This window comes from Monodon monoceros, unplaced genomic scaffold, assembly GCF_005190385.1.
Source record: "Monodon monoceros isolate NGI ecotype Baffin Bay Population unplaced genomic scaffold, NGI_Narwhal_1 Super_Scaffold_16, whole genome shotgun sequence".
Lineage (NCBI taxonomy): Eukaryota > Metazoa > Chordata > Mammalia > Artiodactyla > Monodontidae > Monodon > Monodon monoceros.
This window is the reverse complement of record NW_021703772.1, coordinates 58,520,257-58,541,522: the sequence shown is the minus strand read 5'-3', so window position 1 is coordinate 58,541,522 and position 21,266 is coordinate 58,520,257. Positions and strand designations below refer to the sequence as shown.

Here is a 21,266-nt window from a genome sequence, read left to right as displayed (position 1 = left end):
AGGAAGGAAGGAAGGAAGGAAGGAAGGAAGGAAGGAAGGAAGGAAGGAAGGAAGGACGGACAACCCAATAGGAAAATGGGCAAGCAACATAAACAGGCAATCTGAAGAAAAACACGAACAGCTATTAAACATTTGAAGAGATGTTCAACTTCACTTATAATGAGAACAGCAAATTAAAACTACACCCACATACCAATTCTCTCCTAACGACCTGCAAAAAATCTGTAAGTTTAACACACATTCTGCTAGCAAGGTTATAGAGAAACAAGTATTCTCATACATTGCTGGAAGCAGGACAAAAACTGCACAACCCCTATGAAGGAAATCTGGCAGTATCTGCCATAATTACCAATGCATTTTCCCTTTAACTCAACAATTCCATTTCTGGGAATCTCTCTCATAAACTTACACATTTATGAAATAACATAAGTACTAGATTACTCATTGTGGCATTATAACATAATCACAGTAAAAAACTGGAAATAAGCCAAGTATCCAGCAATACTGAACCTCCTGAATAAATGATGACCCAGCCACACAATGAAATACAATGTATCTGTGAAGAAAAATGAAAACAATCTCTGTGCACTGATATGGAGAGCTCTCCAGGACATTTTAAATATCAAAAGCAAAGTGCATCACAGTTTATATGGCAGGCATTTTGTTTAGGAAAGGGAAAGAAAAAATATTTAACTGTATTTGCTTGTAACTGTATAAAGAAACTATCGAAGAATAAGCAAGAAACTAGTAAAAATAAATACTAGGGACTTCCCTGGTGGCGCAGTGGTTAAGAATCTGCCTGCCAATGCAGGGGACACAGGTTCGAGTCCTGGTCTGGGAAGATCCCACATGCCGCAGAGCAACTAAGCCCGTGTGCCACAACTACTGAGCCTGCGCACCAGAGGCCGTGTGCCACAGCTACTGAGCCATTGTGCCATAACTACAGAAGCCCGTGTGCCTAGAGACCGTGCTCGGGAACAAGAGAAGCCACTGCAATGAGAAGCCTGCGCACTGCAACAAAGAGTAGCCCCCACTCGATGCAACTAAAGAAAGCCCCCATGCAGCAACAAAGACACAACGCAGCCATAAATTAATTAATTAATTAAATACTAGAGTTGGAGGGGGCATAGTAGATAGAGACAAGGTGAAGAACACTTTTCAGTGTTTATCTTTAGATATCATTTTACTTTTGAGCCACATATATAATTACATATTCAAAACAATTAATTTGAGATTTAAATTTAATATTTCTCAGTATTTAGTGTTTTACATACATTATATCTCATTTAAACCTCACTATGTAAACGAGGTATGATAATAATCTCCACTTTACTCAAACAGCCTAACTGTTACTGCTTGTACAAAACTAGTTAGTAAGTAACAAAGCTGGAATTTAAAACCACAAATATCTTTCCAAACATTGGATTATTTTCAAAGGCAAGCAGTATTGCTTCAAGTTATTTACCTGAAAGTTACCAACAAAATATTAAGCACAGATTTTAACCTACAACACATTAATATTTATCAACAAGTAATGTGTAAGCATTCTTACTGTAGTATATATAGTCAGCGATATTCCAAAGGGAAAAGTATAGCTAGCCCTAGAAATGGATGTGTACCTAATAACAGATTATAGTTCACAAATGAATTTTGAAAACTTCCTACATTAAAAACTAACTCCTAATCCAATGTCATTTAGGTAACTGATAAGACAGAACAGCTTTAATGTGTATTTACTGTAATGCTTTTTTTCCTTTATTTCAGATTGGTGTTTCTAAAGTCTGGAATACAATGTACCCTTTTATCTCTAGTCATACCCAAGTCAATTTTTATTCCCTAAAATGAAAATTACTCCTTGAAGTAAATTACCATTAAACAGGTGGGTATCACAGGACAGTATCTGAATTCTTCCTTATGCAGGTAAATGAGTATCTAAATTCTAGATGCCCAATAGGTCCAAGAACTTCCTTTATCATGGCACACATGTACAAAGAAATGAAACTGTGGTTGGAAGTACTTTGCCATTCCCTGGTTTAGACTATCCACGTTTAATGTGATTACTGATATGACTAGATTAAAATCTACCAACCTAGTATTTTCTATTTGTTCCATCTATTCTTTGTTTCTTTATTCCTCTTTCTCTAACTTCTCTTATGCTGAGGATTGTTTACAAGTCCATTGCATTGCTTCCATAGATTTATTATTTATGCCCTTATTTCAAAATTTTTAGTGGTTGTCCAATATACATTTTTAATTAATCTGAGGGCACCTTCAAATATTATACCATTTCATGTGTAGTACAAGGACTTACAGAAATATTATATTTCCAATTCCTTTCTTCCATCTTTTATGCTATTGTTGTCAGATCTTTTATAAATGCTATAAACATATAATACTACTTTTGTCTTAGATAGTCAGTTACCTGTTAGAGCAGGGATGAGCCAACGATAGCCCATGGGCCAGCTCTAGCCCTCTGCCTGTTTTTAGAAATTGTTTTACTAGAACACAGCCACATTCATTCACTTATATATTTCACACTACAATGGCAGAGCTGAGTAGATGCAATAGAGTGTATGGCTCTTAAAACCTAAAATATTGTCTAGCCCTTTATATAAAAAGCTTGCTGACCTTTATCTCAAATAAATTAAAAATAAGTAATAACTTTTTTTTCCATGTCCAGTGGTCTTTATGTAGATCTAAGTTTGTGTAGATCATATTCCTCCTGCTTGAAGAACTTGCTTTAACATTTCTTATACAGTAAGTCTGCTGTCAATGAATGCCTAGTTTTTGTTTGGCTAAGAAAAACTATTTCTCCTTCATTTTAAAAGAAATTTTCATTGGGGCTTCCCTGGTGGCACAGTGGCTGAGAGTCCGCCTGCCAATGCAGGGGACACGGGTTCGTGTCCCGGTCCGGGAAGATCCCACATGCCGCGGAGCGGCTGGGCCTGTGAGCCATGGCTGCTGAGCCTGCACGTCCGGAGCCTGTGCTCTGCAACGGGAGAGGCCACAACAGTGAGAGGCCCGCGTACCGCAAAGAAGAAAAAATAAATTTCATTGGAGTATAGTTGATTTACAATGTTGTGTTAGTTTCTGCAGTATAGCAACGTGAATCAATTATACATAACATATATCCACTCTTTTTTAGATTCTTTTCCCATAAAGGTCATTGCAGAGTATTAAGTAGAGTTCCCTGTGCTATACAGTAGGTCCTTATGAGTTATCGATTTTATATATAGTAGTGGGTATCACCATTTTTTTTTTTTTTTTTGCGGTACGCAGGCTTCTCACTGTTGTGGCCTCTTCCATTGCGGAACACAGGCTCCGGACACACAGGCTCAGTAGCCATGGCTCACAGGCCCAGCCGCTCCGCGGCATGTGGGATCTTCCCGGACCGGGGCACGAACCAGTGTCCCCTGCATCGGCAGGCGGACTCTCAACCACTGCGCCACCAAGGAAGCCCCGGTATCACCATTTTTGAAAGATATTTTCATTGAGTATATATTTCTAGGCTGCCAGTTTTTTTTTTCATTAAGCACTTTTTAAATGTCACTCCAAAAAGTAAAAAAATAAATGTCACTCCACTGTCTCTAGACTCCCATAGTTTCTGATGAAAAGTCAACCATCAGACAAAATCCTACCTTTGTTTCTCGTATACGTTTCTTTAGTCTCTGGGTGCCTTTGAGATCTGTTCTTTGACTTTTGTTTTCTGAATATTGTGTGTGTGTGTGTGTGTGTGTGTGTGTGTGTGTGTGTGTGTATGTTAAGTATCCAAGTTGTTATTCTCTGAGCTTCTTGGATCTGTGTTTTTGTGCATTAATTTTGGAAAATTATCAGTCGTTATTTCTTAAAATACTTGTTTTACCCCATTGTTTACCTTCTGGTATTTCAATTATGTGTAAGTTAGACCTTTTGATGTTTCCCCACTGGTCTTCAATATTCTTTTTTCTTTTTTGTCTTCAAGTTTTCTTTTCTTTGTGTTTCAGTTTTGGTAATTTCGATAGACCTATCTTAAAGTTCACTGATCCTTTCTGCCACTGTGTGGAATCTCCTAATGAAACTATTGAAGATATTCTTCTCTCTGTTACTATGTTTTCCATTTACAGCATTTCCACTTGATTCTTTTTTTCCCATCTCTGCTGAAATTACCCATCTTTATCATGCATGCTGTTCACTTTTTCTGTTAAAGCCTTTAACATATTAATCATAGTTATTTTAAATTCCCTGTCAGATCCCAAAATCTGTATTACATCTGAGGTTAGTCCCAATGATTGCTCTTTCCCTGAGTGTGATTTTTCTTGCCTATTTGTATGCCTAGTAATTTTTTTGTTGAAAGGTGAACATCTTGTGTAGGACAGCAGAGACTGAGGTAAAAAGTTTTTATGCCTGAAAAGGGGCAAGTTTTTTCTTCTCCTAGGCCTTTCAGGTGGGGAAGGTGAGTCTATTTAGTTAGGTGTTGAGCTGGGTTTGACATTATCACTATTGTGACCCTCAGTGCACTACAGGCTTCAAATTCCTATAGAGATGGGAGTTTGGCTTATCAGAGTAATGTCTATTCTATTCTGAGTTTAGGTCCTTCCCCTGCACTATGTCTCTTTGTCTATTCTTTTTTCCTCTCCTTTACCTATTCTGCTATTATTCATTATTAGAAACTTCTTAGTTCGGTGGTAGAAAATTGTTGGGGGAGGATCCATCTTCTCTTCTGAGTAAGCCTCAGCCTTAGTCATGTATTGTGTCTCTGGGTCTTGAGGTTGTAGTTTTTTCAGTTCTCCTTCCCCTTGATCTAACCCCACAGTTGTGGGTTCAGCATATTCCTGAGAAAGTAGATGTTCCCCCTTTCCCTTCCCCCAGCTGCAATGAATTCCATCAATGCCCTAAGGCAGAGGTGCTGGTTGCCTCCTTCTCCACCACTCCCACTGTCCATAGATTAAGGCTTTTGTTTTGTAGTGGAGAGAGAGGAAAAGGATCCTGTCACTGCTATCCTCCTCCCTAGGGTGTGCATCACAATACTTCTAAGGCTCTTTCCTAACTCCTATCTCTTGGGGTTCTTACCCACCCCACCCCCCAGGGTTAGTGGAGAAAGAGCACACGTGAAGGTACAAGGTTCTCCAAGTTCTGATGTCCTCACAGATTTCATATGCTCCTGTCAGCCTCTACTTGACCTTCCCTAATTTGTCCACAATTCTAACTGAACTGTTCTTACTGCTGTCCAGCTGTGTCTACCTCAGGTGAGTGAGTGTTCATGTCTCCTCTTTCCCTGCAGGTACTGTGTATCCTTAGGTTTTGAAGTTAGCCAGGTTGTTTTTCATTGTAAGGTAGGAGTAACACTCCTTCCAGCTCTCTACATCCCAGGGCAGAAACTAATGATAACTTTTTTAAACCTTCTTTTGGAATAAAAATATTTTGTAATGACTGTTCTCTATTTCCAAGATTTAAAAATCCCAATATGCAAAATAACATGTGCCCAATTCTTATTCAAACCCGCTACTCTAGGGCTTCTCTGGTGGCGCAGTGGTTGAGAGTCCGCCTGCTGATGCAGGGGACGCAGGTTCGTGCCCCGGTCCGGGAAGGTCCCACATGCCGCGGAGCGGCTGGGCGCATGAGCCATGGCCGCTGAGCCTGCATGTCCGGAGCCTGTGCTCCGCAACGGGAGAGGCCACAACAGTGAGAGGCCCGCGTACCGCAAAAAAAACAAAAACAAAAACAAAAAAACCCTACTCTAATTACACTTGTTTCTCTCTTGTTAAAAAGGATTAATTGAATGGCTAAGTATAAATTTTCTAAGGGAAGAGGGCAGACTTCTACTTTAGATCATATCCTTTAGTAAAATTAAATATGATCATAAGAATTTGTCTTCTGTGGCTTGTTGATTATAAGAATAAAATACACATACATATACCACAATTCTCTGTATGTCATTATCATCATCTGGTATTCTATAGTGCGTTTGGTTAGAAGTTTTTACTTTGTATGAAACACATGAACATGCACATACCCTCCCTCCTTTGCCCACCCTTCCTCCCCCCACCACCCCAACTCTCTCTGGTGGCAATTTTAAAACTATAGGAATTCTCCAGCTCAGAATGGACCCAAAATACAGGCTTCTGTTTTAGTTAAATATCCTTTCTGAATCCTGCTGTGCTTCAGGTTCCATCTGGATTTTTCTCCTGTTGTAACATCAGTATTTGCAAGAAAATTTCCTCCAGTAAGCATCTACGGGTCTGCAATGTAAAATCCTATCATAAATAACCACTTTAAGGCAGGTAAAGGTAAAAGTTTATATGTTCATTGCTATCCCTTAATTATTATTATGCTTTAAAAAAATCACTGTTAATTTTTTATTCAGATATCACAGGCACAAATTTTCCAGTTGCATGCATCAAAAAAAAATGGTTAATATACTGTCTTCATATAGTAACTAATCCAAAATAGAAAACTATCCTTGCACCACTGAAGTCTCAGGGACAGATGCACTGATTAGAGACTTCAACAGCATAGCTTATGCTGTCTGAAAGGGCTTCTGAGGCAGATGTTCCATCTTATGACTCATTTGATCATTTACTTATATACTAATGTCCACTATATTACATCATTTACATCAGAGCAACCATGCAGTGAAAAAGAAATTCCAAATTTTGTTCCTGCAAACATAAAGTTCCCATTTAGTTTCAGACTGTTTCTGAAAAGAACAAAAAAGTCTTATTTGTGAGTAGTTTTCTGTAGTAGTTCATGTAGAGTTTCTGTACACAAACTATTGTCAAGGTGTAGGAAGCCAATTATATTGCAGAAATATACCACTGGCTACCTTGGAAAATGTATTTATACTATACTTTACCTTTATAATATAACTGAATAGTGGCATTCCTACCTAAGCTTTATACAAAATACAAGATAAATTTGCTTTAAGTGAGTAATTTTATTCCATTAGTTCTGAAATCTGTTCACTAAAAAAATGATCTGGATAAAATATTTGTCATTTTAAATAATGTCAATGTATTAGTGCTGTTAACTTATTTTAAAAAATTATAACCAGGACTATTAACAAGACAACAAAAAGGAAATATTAGGATTACTTAAAATCCACTGGTAAAGTTATCTAAGTATCCAGATTGCTGTGTAGAGTTAATATTACTATAAGTATAAGAGAAGTTATCTAACAGTCTAAATATTTATTCTAGTATCAATCTTAAGTCTTAATCAAACAGTTATACTTTGTTCTTTTTTAACAGAAGAAAATGAATAAAAATGACTGCAAACACTTTTAACTGGGAATTTAAAAATTAGAACAATACTATTAAAGTGATCATGAATATATCATATCAGAAGTATTAAACTTCATTTGAAAATCAAATCATATGAGAAGGATTATCCACACATGCGGGGTTTTCAACATGTTATCCCTTTATGTAATATTTATTGAAGGCAAATTTTTAAATTGAGAAAAACCTTTAATAATATAACCACCTTATTTGCTACCAAAATAGGGGGGAAATTTTTATGAATCTGTCATGTTAAACAGTAGTCAATAGCTACATATAATCAGTAAACAAATTCAGTTCAAGGCAAGAAGAATTAAATCACCGTTTAGTGGTTGCAATTTAGATTATTCTAGCGTGTAATACTTTAATTGTATAAAACAAAGCTGATGTCACAAATACAAAAGAACTTCTTGCAAAGCAAGTACCACAAGTAATTTCTATGCTGCCACTGATGGCTGACAAGTGATGAGCACTTTGTTCAAATGTATACACTACGCACATAAGACAACAGGTGGCTTATAAAAAGAAAATACTGAAGTGAAGCTCTTAAATTGTTCATAATCAACATTTTTATAATGTTTTGCCAGAATATCTGTTTTAATCTTTGAATAGCCAAAAGGTTTCTTCTACAGGAAAATACAGTATTCCGAACATAAAAAAGACGTTGAACCAGACAAACTAAGATTAATACTGGGCTAAAAGTATTTATATGAGACAGTATATTAATATATTGCCAATGTGTTAATATATTACGAGTGTATTTCATAGTTTAGTAACTTAGGTTAAAATATTTTCAAAATTTTTTAAAAATCTATTCTTATTAATTGATATCGGAGTACTATTATTCAGTGCTGGACCAAAACCTCCCCATAAAAGCAAGAAACAAACACCCAAGCTCTTTAGGCCTAATTAGCTATCAGTGTTAGAGGTGTTTTCTCTTTGATGGAGAAAAGTGAAACAGATGGCGGTGTCCAAAATGACTAGCATTCCTCACTACCACCACCACCCAACCTAAAAATCTAAACTTTTACTGGAGCACTAGAAGCTATGTTGTTTTTGATGTTGTTTCTTAAAAGAGAATAAGGCAAAGTAGAATGAAATAAAACTTCAAGTTTAAGACATACTCACTACCCCAATTCTGCCACTGCAATGAACTAATCACAGAAAAAGATTGGATTAGGAATGGATTATGATTAAAAGATTTCTCCTACTCCCAAATATTCCTGTACACAAAGGATCCTTATTCGTCTTAAATGATTTTAACTGTTCTAGTTTAAAGAGCAACAACTGGGGATGGAGAGGGTAGACTTAAGTCACAAAAAAATGAGGAAAAAATAAACAGGCAAGTGTGATCTACGACATCCCTTATAGTCACATTAATATCAATACAACCAAGGAATACTGAATTATCTCTAAAATTCACATTACAACTGTTTAATTCTAGGATAAATATGTAACATCCAATTTATTTACACACAAATATTTACATACAAATATTCATTTGTAGGCTGATATACACAATGTCTATTATTCAAAGCCCTTTCAAATGACCATGTAGCTGAACATCTGCACATCTGCAGTAAACTTTTGTATGTGACGCTCGCAAAACGAAAATGATAAAGTTGAGTGATAAATTACTTACATTTACCTGGAACAGTGGAACTTGAAGAAATCCAGGTTGTATGAACAAAAGATGTAGGTAGATTCATAAAGACTAACGAAGACTTCTGGGCATTTTCAAAGAATTTAGAACAGTGGTTCTCAAAGTGTGGTCCATGGACCCCTGAGGGGTGTGCAAGTTTAAAGCATTATGTCACAATAATAATAAGATGCTATTGGTTTTTCTCACTGTGTTGACATTTGTAGTCATGGTACAAAATCAATGCTAAGAACTACCAGGATGTTAGCATGAATCAAGGTAGTGATGCCAAGCTGTACTAATAATCATTGTTTACTTCACACACACATACAAAAACAATAATCAAGTTTCACTTAACAATGTCCTTAATGAGAGTAAAAATTATTAATTTTATTAAATCTCAGCTTTGGGTACACATCTTTTTAATATGCTGGGTAAGGACACAGAAGTACACATAAAACACTTCTGCTACATACCAAAGTACAATAGTTGTCACGGAAAAGCATTTGAATTGCCAGCTGAAGTAGCCACTTTTTCCATGGAGCACCATTTCTACTCAAAAGAACAACTGACATTCAAACCATGGTTATTTAATCTTTAGTATATGGCAGCCATTTTATTATAAACGATAAAATTCAGGCTTTCAAATTAAAATTAAAATTTTGGAAAACTTGTAACTGCCACCATGACCTTGACAGCTTCCCAATATTTTTTTTTAACATCTTTATTGGAGTATAATTGCTTTACAATGGTGTGTTAGTTTCTGCTTTACAACAAAATGAATCAGTTATATATATACATATGCTCCCATATCTCTTCCCTCTTGCGTCTCCCTCCCTCCCACCCTCCCTATCCCACCCCTCCAGGCGGTCACAAAGCACCGGACAGCTTCCCAATATTTAAAGACTTTTCTTATGAGATCTGTGGCGATATTAACATATGTGATTTTGTGCTGTTGTATAATAAAATGTGTCATAATTTAAAAGATCTGCATCACTCACTGAGAACTGGTATTCTCCAAATGACTCAAGGCATGCATGGGTAAGAGAGTCATTCAAAGTACAAAATAGACCAATGGACTTTAATGTGAGAGAAAAAGAGTCCATTGCTATAGTTGAAGATTCTACATTTCAATTAACTTTTAAGAAATTTCTATTTGTCAAGCTTTGATGTAGTATCAAAGAATAATATTCACAATTATCTGAAATGGTTATTAAAGTACTCTTCCTTTTTCAAACCACATATCTGTATAAGGCCAGATTTTCTTCATCTCACCCAAATCAACATACTGCAAAAAATTAAGTGTACAAGCAAATATAATCCAGCTATCCCCTATTATGCCAGATATTAAAGAGATTTGCAAAATATAAAATAATCCCACTCTTATTAAATATTTTGCTTTAGAAAATATAATTATTTTTCAAAAATATGTTAACATATAATGGGTTTATCACTGTTATTTTAAAATGCATTAAGAAGAAATTTTTTAGTCTTAATTTTAATTTCTAATATGGTAAATACTGATTGATCTTAACCTACATAAACACAAGTTTTCGGTATATTTAATAATTTTAAGAATATAAAAGAGTCTTCAGACCAAAAAGTTTGAGAACTGCTGCTTTAGAGGTTATTAATCCCCACTCTTTTAAGGATAATTTTCCACCTTTCCATATGGAGACAAGTGGCTGGAAAAATTGCATTCTTTTTTTAAAAAATGAATTTCTCTACGGGATATAAAGAGAGAGAGCTGAGTGAGAAAGACTACAGCAGTTAGAAAAGGGAACCAGCATTCTTTGGACACTGTGCTGTTTCCAGACCTGGGGCAGGAAATAGAAGAGATAAGCCAGGAACATCCTTCATATCATACCAGATAGCATAAAACTATCAAAGACTACTAGTGTGGTATCAAAAGAGATCCAAAAAGTATCACCAATCACCTTTAGAGGATGCCAATGAACCATCTCACTATTGTGCCAACTTTATCCTAGGAAAATGCCAATATATCCCATTTTTTTGTATTCCACCCAAATGCCCAAGAGGGGGGAAAAAGCTTAAGTCAGAAAAGTGTTTCAATGGAATTCTTATTTAGTAAAAATAAGATCCTGTAACCTTTAAATACATTTTTTAAAGTCCAGATAAAATACTGATACATTGATGCTAATAAACAGTAAGCATCCACTTTCCAACCGTATTTCCCTTACCATACATAAATCACCTTCAAAGAAACCCACACAAAACATCTATCTTTACGAACCAAGCAAAATCACAACTTCTCTGACTAAACGTGATCTCTCTTTCCCTCTGAACTCTATCCCTAAGAAGTGCATGTGAACCTCAAAGTAATTACCATGAGTACTTTGTTCAAAAACAGAATGTGAAGATTTCCTTGAAATAACTAGGTTCTAAGGCAAAGGAGACTAAAGACTTGAAACATGGGACCATGAATGTTATAGTCAATTTAACTAAAAATGTACACAACACATGAGATAATGGTTAAAAGGAAGGGCTTTAGATCAAAGCCAGTTCTGCCATTTACTAACCTGAGTTATTTAACCTCTCTAATTGTTTCTCTAGTATGTAAAATGGGAATAGTAGTGCATACTTCAAGTAAACCTTGTGAAAAATTAAATGAGGTAACAGATGTAATAATAAAGCCTTCAGATGCTGCCTATAACATATTAATCCTCAATAAATAAAGCTTCTGGTAATAGTACTTGTAATTCTTCATGTCTTGTAAAGGGAAAGAAAGGAGATGACAGGAAAATGCTGGGCAGAACAGTTCCTTCCACCACTGTCAAGGGATATCATCATCAGTCCAGTAAAGATTAGCGACCACTCTGCCTTAGCTGGTATGGAACAGTTATCAAAAATGATAGGAAAATACAATATATAAATATGTACATATATTTTCACAGACACCAGGGTTAAGTATACCATCTGAAATAACATTAACTTTGTTTCCTTCATTAATTTCCTAATAAAATATTACCTAACAAGTCATTTAGTGATGCTTATAACATAATCCTTCTATGTAAATACTCAGTCTAAATCTTCTGTTTGCAAGTAAAATATGCCAGTCTCCTAATGCCTCTCAAGTCAAATGAAGCAAACTTTAAAATTCTCATCCACGAATTACAATGTTAGCAAAGAAAGGCTGACAAAAAGAACAAAAAGGGATTATAACAAAGAAGGATTCAAATTCAAATTCAAATTATAGTCTGGTCTTAATTTACATCAAATTTAACTCAGAGATTAACCAAAAAACCCTGCCAAGAAAAGCAAACCAGGTACAAACCAATTCCCTGGTAAATTCCAGTGCGTTCAAGCTCCTCCATTCTCTTCCAACAACTGTTCTCTAGGAACAGTCCCACTCTTGGGGCTTCGCCAACTGTTTTCTTATCAAAGTCACTCAGCTTTTCCCCTTTACTCTCCATACAGTAAATAGTTACCATGTAATCTTATTTCACTGATTTATGTACACTTTAAGTTGTTCCCAATATACGTTGTACAACGGGTATTTACAGTTGGTTAAATGGGGTATGGTAATCTCTACAAAAAGCAAATTCAAGAAACCCTATTGAAAATCAACATGGCAATGGCTAGCAAGAAATGAAATGTAAAAGAAGTGTATCCTTTGATTCATTAATTTCTCTCCAATAAATATTTCTTAAGCAAATAATACAATAAAGGCAAAAAGACATGAATATTCACTCACTGAGAGTTATCTATCATAGTAGAATAACTGAAAACATATTCAGTATCTAGGAAATGATAAATCATAGATCACTGACAATATTATCCTCTCATTAAAAATTATTAATATTAAAGCTATTCTAAAACAAGAAAAATATTTTATGATATAATTTTAAGCAATAAAATAGCTTTAGGAAGTAAACATAGGGTAGCAATTAAAGTATGGGTTTTGCTAAAAATCTTCACTCTGCCACTCAGTAGCTGTGTGATTTTCCAAAGTTATTTAAACTCCCTGAGACTCAGTTTCCTCATTTCTAAAATGGGCTAATAAGATCTAACTCATAGGGTTCTTGGGAGAATCAAATGAGAGCATTGTAAAGCGCCTCCTCCTAACTCAATAAATTCCTTTCCCTATTACTCAACTGATTCCTTCCTATTAATACAACCATGAGTTTATAAATAGCAGATCATATCTAAATGGTGATTATAATAAGACGGGGGTTCTATATTTAAAATCATAACCTGCAGTAAAGTTCCTTAATGTGGCTTTATTTTCCTCAGTTCTTTAAAATAAAATATCAGCACTTGGTCTGACTGTAACCCTTAATATACCAATGTTTCGATTGTTTTTAAAAATTGTATTCAAAATAATTTTAATTAGCTTTTTCCCAAACATTTTACTCATAATACACAAATCAGAATTCAGTCTGAATATACAAAAATGGAAAAAACAAATTAGGAAAATGGGTGGAGTACATTCAACCCCCTACATTTTCACACTAAAGCTTTATTAAAATGTGAACAATAAATTTAGTTGCGGGTGAGGGAGAACACTATTCTCAGAAAGCTATAAATTAATGTATAACCATTGTTTCAGTTCTATCCATCTGACACCCTGGCATACAAGAGAAGACCTTCACAACTGGCCTAAAGAGAAGGTGGACACAGTTGTCCCTTTCAACTCAGGGAAGGGGGAAGAGGAACAAAACCACCTTCACCTGACCCAACTCTTTATCTATGTGATGTGCAAAATATCTAAACGTCTGGTGGAACAACGGGGTCTTCTTTAGGTCCCAATGGCAAGAACTGAGTCAGTCAAATCCAGGCCAGCCAGGCAACGTTCCTTCCTCCCTCCTACATTGGGAGCAAGGACAGCAAAGACAGGGTTAGGGTGGGAGAAGAAGATGCACCAGGAAGGAGACGTCACAGACCTGGACAAGATAATTCCAGGTTCACGGGCAGCCTGGGGGTTCTGAGGAGACACCTTGACCTCACCAGTGGAGAGAAGAGGAATCTTCCAGTTCCAAAGGACTAGTGCTGCTACACAACCTACAGCCCTTAGAGGAAGCCCTGCCTTTCCCTCAACTGCCTCGGCTGGCAACCCGTAAGCTCAAAATTTTAAGTCACTGATGCAGGAAAACTGTATCAGGCCCACAATGAGTGGTTATGGGTGTCAATGTCAAATCTGCAGAGGGACAAGTTATGAGGAAATTGAAGACTCACACTGTGATAAAAAACAAGTGCTCATCTGATTTCATTCATGCAAGTCAAGTATAACAATGAATACACTGGTTTTCAAAACCAAATCAGTCTCAACCTTACATTTTTAACTTAACATAATGACAATGTTCTGACAACTAAGAAAAATGTGGTTCAAAATTTAATGTTTAAAAGATCAAGAGACTCTCCAGGACCTTAGAAGTTGCCCTTCCATCCCTGAGTGATTTCAACTCGTTAGTGAGAGAAGAGTTTTAAAAAGAATCCATATAGTTGCTATTTTGAGAAGAGGACAGGAAAGGAGACCTCTAAAACATGTCAGAAAAGACAATCTAGAAAAAAAATGAGAATGCCTCAAGCACCTAAAGTAGATATAAGACCACCATGAATATGAGGATATGTTCAAGCAATTAAATTGTAAACAGCTAGTAGATTACTGCATACAATATTACAATGTATACAATATTACAATGCAAACTAGAAGGAACTGTTTCCTACTGCTGCATTATTTCCACAGTAAACAGAAGTTGATTATTAGAATGCATTGTATATGTAGATGAGAACCACTGCATAATTACTTAACCCATTGAATTTGTACCGAAGAAACAAAGGAAACATATGTTTTTTGGTCAGATTGTTTACTGCAATCCAATACTAGATTAATTTAATAAATACTGCTGAAAAAGAAAATTACAGGACCCAAAAGAAAAAAAACCCATTATTTTAGGATACAATCAAAGACAGCTTTATATTGGCAATTTGTGTTTAGGCAAAAATGCGTGACTCATTTTAAACTCTTAAATGACGTGCTTATGAGGAAGGGGGGAGGTGGTCTCTTGAAAAACAGTAATTTATGTTCATGGTAATTAAAGGTGATTTACAAAACATATAAACACCTAACTTAACCTAAAAGGGGGGATGGCAATTAAATGAAAGCCTTTTCACCTTCTCATTTAGCAGTTCAATAAAGTCATAGTGCCTTGAGGGTTACAACTAGAAAGGCAACTTAAAACCTATTTCTTCCATCAATGTTACCTTCATCCCTTTTTAGCAAACACAGGCAACAAAACTATAGTAGCCCTCTGGAATCTTACTGTTAAAGCTCTAACTAAGCAATTTAGACATATGAAATTTAAACAGATATAGAGTAACTGCAATACAAAACTGAGTGAAGACGCATCTGCCACTGATAACAAAGGAGAAAGGATAAGGCTTTTATTTTTCCTGGTCAAAAATTCTAACCATCTGCACAGAAATCATCTACATAGATTAATCTTAATTCTATCGCATAAGAACTTGTCTGTCCAGTTTGAGAAGGGTAAGCCCAAAAGAGAAGTAAAATCAGTCAAGGGCTTAAAATCATCCTGGGGTGTGGGGGAATGACAGACACACTTCCTAAGAATTATAAAACTGCAGAGATCTTTCAAAATAAAAAGAAATGACATCAAAATCGAACTACAATTAGCAATTATTCCCAAAATGGAAATATTCTACTTACTGAAGTAGACTCCTTTTTTTAAGGAAAATAAACATTGGAAAGTAAATTCAAATAGAAACTAAATTCCTCCCTGTAATCAGGAGAAGAAAATAAGCATATATCCTTTCAGATTTTAAAGCAAAGAAAAGAAATAGAGTGAAATCTGATAAAACCAAAACTGCCTTCTTATTAGAGATGATGGAAAGGGGGTGAGGATAAACACATATTAACTTACAATTTTATGTGGACTATGGAATGACACTAATTTTTTTCTAAAGCACAAGTTTTTGTACCTAAATTGCATATAATTCAATCTATTTTAAGGGAATACTTTTTGATATCAAGTAGATGGCTACTGATTATATCTCAAACAACAATGGGCTGGCATGGCTAGCAAGGGTTTCCCTTTGCTTTGACAAATTAACAAAGGAATTTTGTTTAGATGACTGCACTGGGCATATTAAAACAACTGGTGTAAAGACAATAAAAATGTTAAGAATCTATTTAGAAGACTATGCTTCTTTTCCTATTATCATTCTTACTCTTGGGGGGAAAAAACCCAGATGAAATGAAACACTGAGCTCTCAATGAGCTCTCAATGGCCTTAACTCAATCTTTTCATCGTTCAAAGCCCAGCTCAGGTTAGGGGGCCAATTCCTGGCTCTACCTGGCAAGGGCACAGATAAAGCTCCCACAGCCTCCCAGGGTAGAAGGAGGAAGATGGATAATATCGCCTTACCAAGAATACATGGAATGGGGGAAGAGATACCTGCACAAAAAGGAATTAGTTTGTTATTAGAACAAAAAGGTATAAAGGCAGTCCGGCCTTCCCCACAGCCTCCTCTTCTCCCCTCAACACACACACACACACACACACACACAAACACACACACACACACTTTCACTACATAACAGTAAGGTATCTTAGAAATGCACATTTTTTTCTTACCCAAAATTTATTAACTTAAAGGTGACAGAGACAGTAGGATTTGTGGAAAACATGAAAGAAAAAGGGAGTGATGAAATGTGGAATTAGTATATAATGTAAACAAAATAAAATAAAACTGGAAAATCTTAGGTATTTTTACTCTATGAAATTCTTTCATTTCGTTTTCCTTCTAAATTACTTACAGGGGTTTTTTGTCTGCTAAAGATTCAAACAGAGAAAAATATTTTTGAAAATAATCAAAATTAATTTTCAGAACTACATTATCTTTCTTTTCTTTCAAAATAAAACCAGGCTTACAGGCTATTTTTCTAATTACAAAACAATACCTGGCCAGAATATATTTAGTTTGAGAACATTTGTGACAACAGAAAGGCAGGAAAAAAAGCAGTGAAAATTACTTATATTCCCTCTAACAAAATGTAACTATTGCTAGCATTTTTGCATATATTTTTGCAGATTTTCTATGTGTTTGTATTTTACTAAAAATAAGATCACATTATAAATGTTCTTTCGCAGTCTTATGTCTGCATGTAATAATATACGGTGATGGTATTTTCATTCAATGACCACAGAGTTACATTAACATTTTTAAAGACTGCAAAATATTATGCAGTATAGATGTTGTATAAATTATTTTTCTAACATCTTTATTGGAGTATAATTGCTTTACAATGGTGTGTTAGTTTCTGCTTTCTGACAAAGTGAATCAGCTATACATGTACATATATCCCCACATCTCCTCCCTCTTGCGTCTCCCTCCCACCCTCCCTATCCCACCCCTCTAGGTGGTCACAAAGCCCAAGCTGATCTCCCTGTGAAACGCAAGTATTTTTATGGCAGAACAGACCATACAAATATAATGTGTGGGAGCTCTCAATGAAGTACTTCAACAACAGAACCCACTAATTTAGTTACCTGAGAGTAAAATTCTTAACTAAATCATCCTGGCAGAACTAATTTGATTAGCCCAGCTTAAAAATCAAACATTTTACAGAGATGGCAGAAGATCACTGACAACTCCTGAATCACAGCATTCTAAGCCAAAGCCATCTTCTCCTTAATTTAATACAGAACTCCTGAGAATTTTATTTGAATCATTTGTGCATACCTTACATTGGTATTTAAATAAGAAAATTCCTCATGTTTTAAAAATCAGAGTAATACATGTTCACTTTTTAAAAAGCCAAGGATCTAAAAAGGAAAGTCACCCACCTCTCTCTCCATCCCAATTCTATTCTCCCAAAAACCTATGAACACTTTGAGGTATCTCTTCAAATTTCTTTCTATGAATATAGTGTAGAGCTGAGCTATCTAATACTATAGCCACTAGCCACATGAGGCTAAAATACTTGAAATGTGGCTAGTCCAAACGGAGATGTGCTCTAAGTATAAATTACACACCAGATTTCAAAGACATGGCACCAAAAATATAACAATAATTTTTCATATTGACTACATGATGAAATAATATTTTTGATAGATTAAATATATGTTATTAAAGTTAATTTCACTTTTTACATTTTTAATGTGGCTATCAGAAAATTTTAATTAGATACTTAGCTCACATTATATTTCTATTGGTCAGCACTGGTACAAAGGCTAATGGTGCAGGTTTTGGAGTCAGACTTGCCTTACTGAGTACTACTCCCAATTATATCATCTACCAGCCATGTAACCTTGGACAGATGTTCTAACCCCTCTGTACCTACTTCTGACTTGTTTTGAGAATTGAATGAAATTCCTCACAAAAACCACTTAGCACAGAGCCTGGCACATAGTAAGTACTTAATAATATTTCCTGGCAACAAAAGAATAAAACTATAACCTAATTCCTTTAAAATCACTATACAGCACCTGTCTCTTCAGAAAAGTCTCCAGTTATACCTGTAGGTCACTACTGTGCAGAGCAGGTAGTCTCTGAAAAACAATGTATACCAAGCACTTGAACTTTCTTTCTCTCTCTTTCACATACACACACACACACACACACACAAATACATGGATCTTGAACATGTTTACTATATAGATCCTAAACGCTTTTTTTTTTTTTTTGGCCGCACCACGCGGCATGCAGGATCTCACTTCCCCCACCAGGATTTGAACCCACGCCCCTTGCAGTGGAAGCAGAGTCTTAACCACCAGACGACCAGGGAAGTCCCATAGATCCTAAACATTTAGATCTAAAAATGTACAAAAGCAGTGTGGTAATGGTGAAAACCTGGAAAGAAAAAAGGACTTAAAGAAGAAAGATGGGGGAGTTCCCTGGCATCCCAGTGGTTAGGGCTCGGCGCTTTCACTGCTGGGTCCGGGTTCTGTCTCTGGTGGGGGAACCAAGATCCCACAAGCCACGCCACTCGGCCAAATAAAGAAAGAGAATAAGGATGGACTCTATGCGCAGTATACTAGCTATGTACCCTAGCAAAACTGCTTAGCCTCTCTCAGTATCCTCATCTGTACAGCTGGGATAACACCAATCCTGCAGAATTGTTAAGATTAAATAGAATAATATATTAGAAAGAATCGACCATAGTACCTAATTCATACTAGGTACTTAATAATCACTTCTCTTCTTCTGGAAATCAAAATAAAATGCCAAAACAATTCAGACAGGCTAGTAATGTTAATGCTGAAGTGCTTGCCATGCCATAACTGCCTGTTCATACCCTGAAGAGGTAGTTTAAAAACATGCTGGCTGTATAGTCATCCCAGGTTCCCTACATTTTATCCCTTTAACAAAGCAACTGGAGAACAGAACTCTGGAAAGAACAGGGCACCACATACCCCATCCTCCCATCATCACTACCAACATAATACACGCACAAGAAAACACATACCAATTTAGCTGAAAATAATCAAGCTGTATTTGAAATTTTGTTTCCTATAACTATAAATGATTACATACTTTATAATTAGCAGTTCTATAAATCTGGACCTCCTATATGTTTCTAAATGGGGAACAAAACTGTCCCATACCTCAGAAAACAGAACCTTTGTTTCCAGTCTACAAGGTCTTATCTCTAAGTAGCTGCTGAGAAACTAACAAGTTTTATCTATAAACAGCTTGACAGTAGGTGCAACGATAGAGCCAAAGGTGCTGTCCTTCAGATAACACACAAACACCTTAGCTTCCTATTGAAAAATCACTTCAAAACTTCTAATGCCAGCTTTAAAAAGCTAAGGATTCAGTGAAATCAATAGCCTCGTCATGTTCAAAGCTTTAAAAATTTAACAATAGGAAGTTACATGGCTTCTAAAACAAGTCATATGGCTCACAAAACCCTAGAGAAAAAATTAATCATTTTTCTAAATAGAAAACCTGTTACAAGTTACTGCATGTATATGAATTTTAAAAGAATTTGCTTCCCATAATATTGTCGCTGTTTCCCTATTCTGTACTGAATCTTTGGCAAACAGTTTTATTTGAAGAGACTCCTGTTTATGCGAGATGTAGGAAAAGCCTATCCCTTCTTCACAAAGTCTCTCAAATTTGCTTTCCCTTCAACTGCCACTGACAGTTTTCTGAAATCCAGTCCTCATTATTTCCTTCATGAAATACTATAAAAACCTCCTGGCAGTTCTTTTTGCCCCAAACTTCTTCCCACTAAAATCTGTTCAGAATGTGTTCATACATAGTTGATAGAGCATCAACTCTGTTAACTAAGTGACATAATCCTGCATATTACCCATGAAGTGGATAAAATCCAAATTTCTAACTTAACAAAACTACAAATTATCAATATCGATATACCCGATAGGGATGAATCTCACAGACATTATGGCGAGAGAAAGGGGGAAGGCACAAAAGAATACAGAATGTGCGATTACATTTATAAGAAGTTCAAGAATAAGCAAAACTAATCAATGATGATATAAGTCAGAACAGTGATTACCCTGAGTGGGGAACTGACTGGGAAGGGTGACAGAAATGTTCTCTACCTTGATCTATGTGGTCGTTACACAAGTGTATATACATGTACAAATGCATCCAGCTATGCACTTCAGATTTGTGCATTTTATACTTTACTGTATCTATTTTCTATCTCAAAAAAATAATGGGAAATCAACTAGAAGAAAACAGTTGTGAATATTTACCTGATTATGAGAAGGATAAGAACTTTCTAAGTATAAAGGTAATAGAAGAAATCAAAGGAAAAGACTGATAAAAGTATTTTCACGAAGATGACACATATAATATATCCCCATGTGTCTGCATTGTATGAACAAACTCTAGAACAGAGATCAGCGAACTAAGGCTTGTGCCCTATTTTTGTATGACCTTAGAGCTAAGAATGATTGTTACACTTTTTGAAGTGCTGCAAACACACACAGACACAAAGAACATGCAACAGAGCAAAATGTTTACTATCTGCCCCACTAAAGAAAAAAATTCCCCAAGCCTTGCTCTAAAAAATAACACAAGAAACTAATAAATGCCTCACTTATAAAGGCAAGACAGAGGAATCAGAATGTGAGTAGGAAAAAGATTTCTCAATGTATACCCCAATGTTACATCAATTTTCTTTTTGAACCATGTAAATGTTTTACCTATTCCAATATATGACCTATCTAAAATTATTCAAAAAATAAAAAAATTAAAACACTATTATCCCCTTGGAGATAAAGGAGGAGAATTTGGATGTATCTGATAGAATTCTAAGTGTATATACCCATTGGCCTAGTAATTACACTTCTAGGCATCTCTTAGAGAAATACCCAGACATGTACCAAAAACAAACAAAAAAACCTGTAAAAGAA

The 21,266-nt window shown here is 35.7% G+C and overlaps 1 protein-coding gene across 3 annotated transcripts in view; it reads right to left on the bottom strand.

Annotated features, from left to right (window-relative positions):
* OLA1 (Obg like ATPase 1) overlaps positions 1-21,266 on the bottom strand; it is a 169,113-nt gene that overhangs the window by 110,471 nt on the left and 37,376 nt on the right. Inside the window, exon 5 of one of the 3 annotated variants that reach the window (XM_029225759.1) lies at positions 8,899-9,039. The exons of the other annotated variants lie outside the window; for them this stretch is intronic. Within the exon in view, the coding sequence (XP_029081592.1) occupies positions 8,899-9,039 (141 nt within the window). The remainder of the gene's footprint in view (positions 1-8,898; positions 9,040-21,266) is intronic. 3 annotated transcript variants of the gene reach the window in all.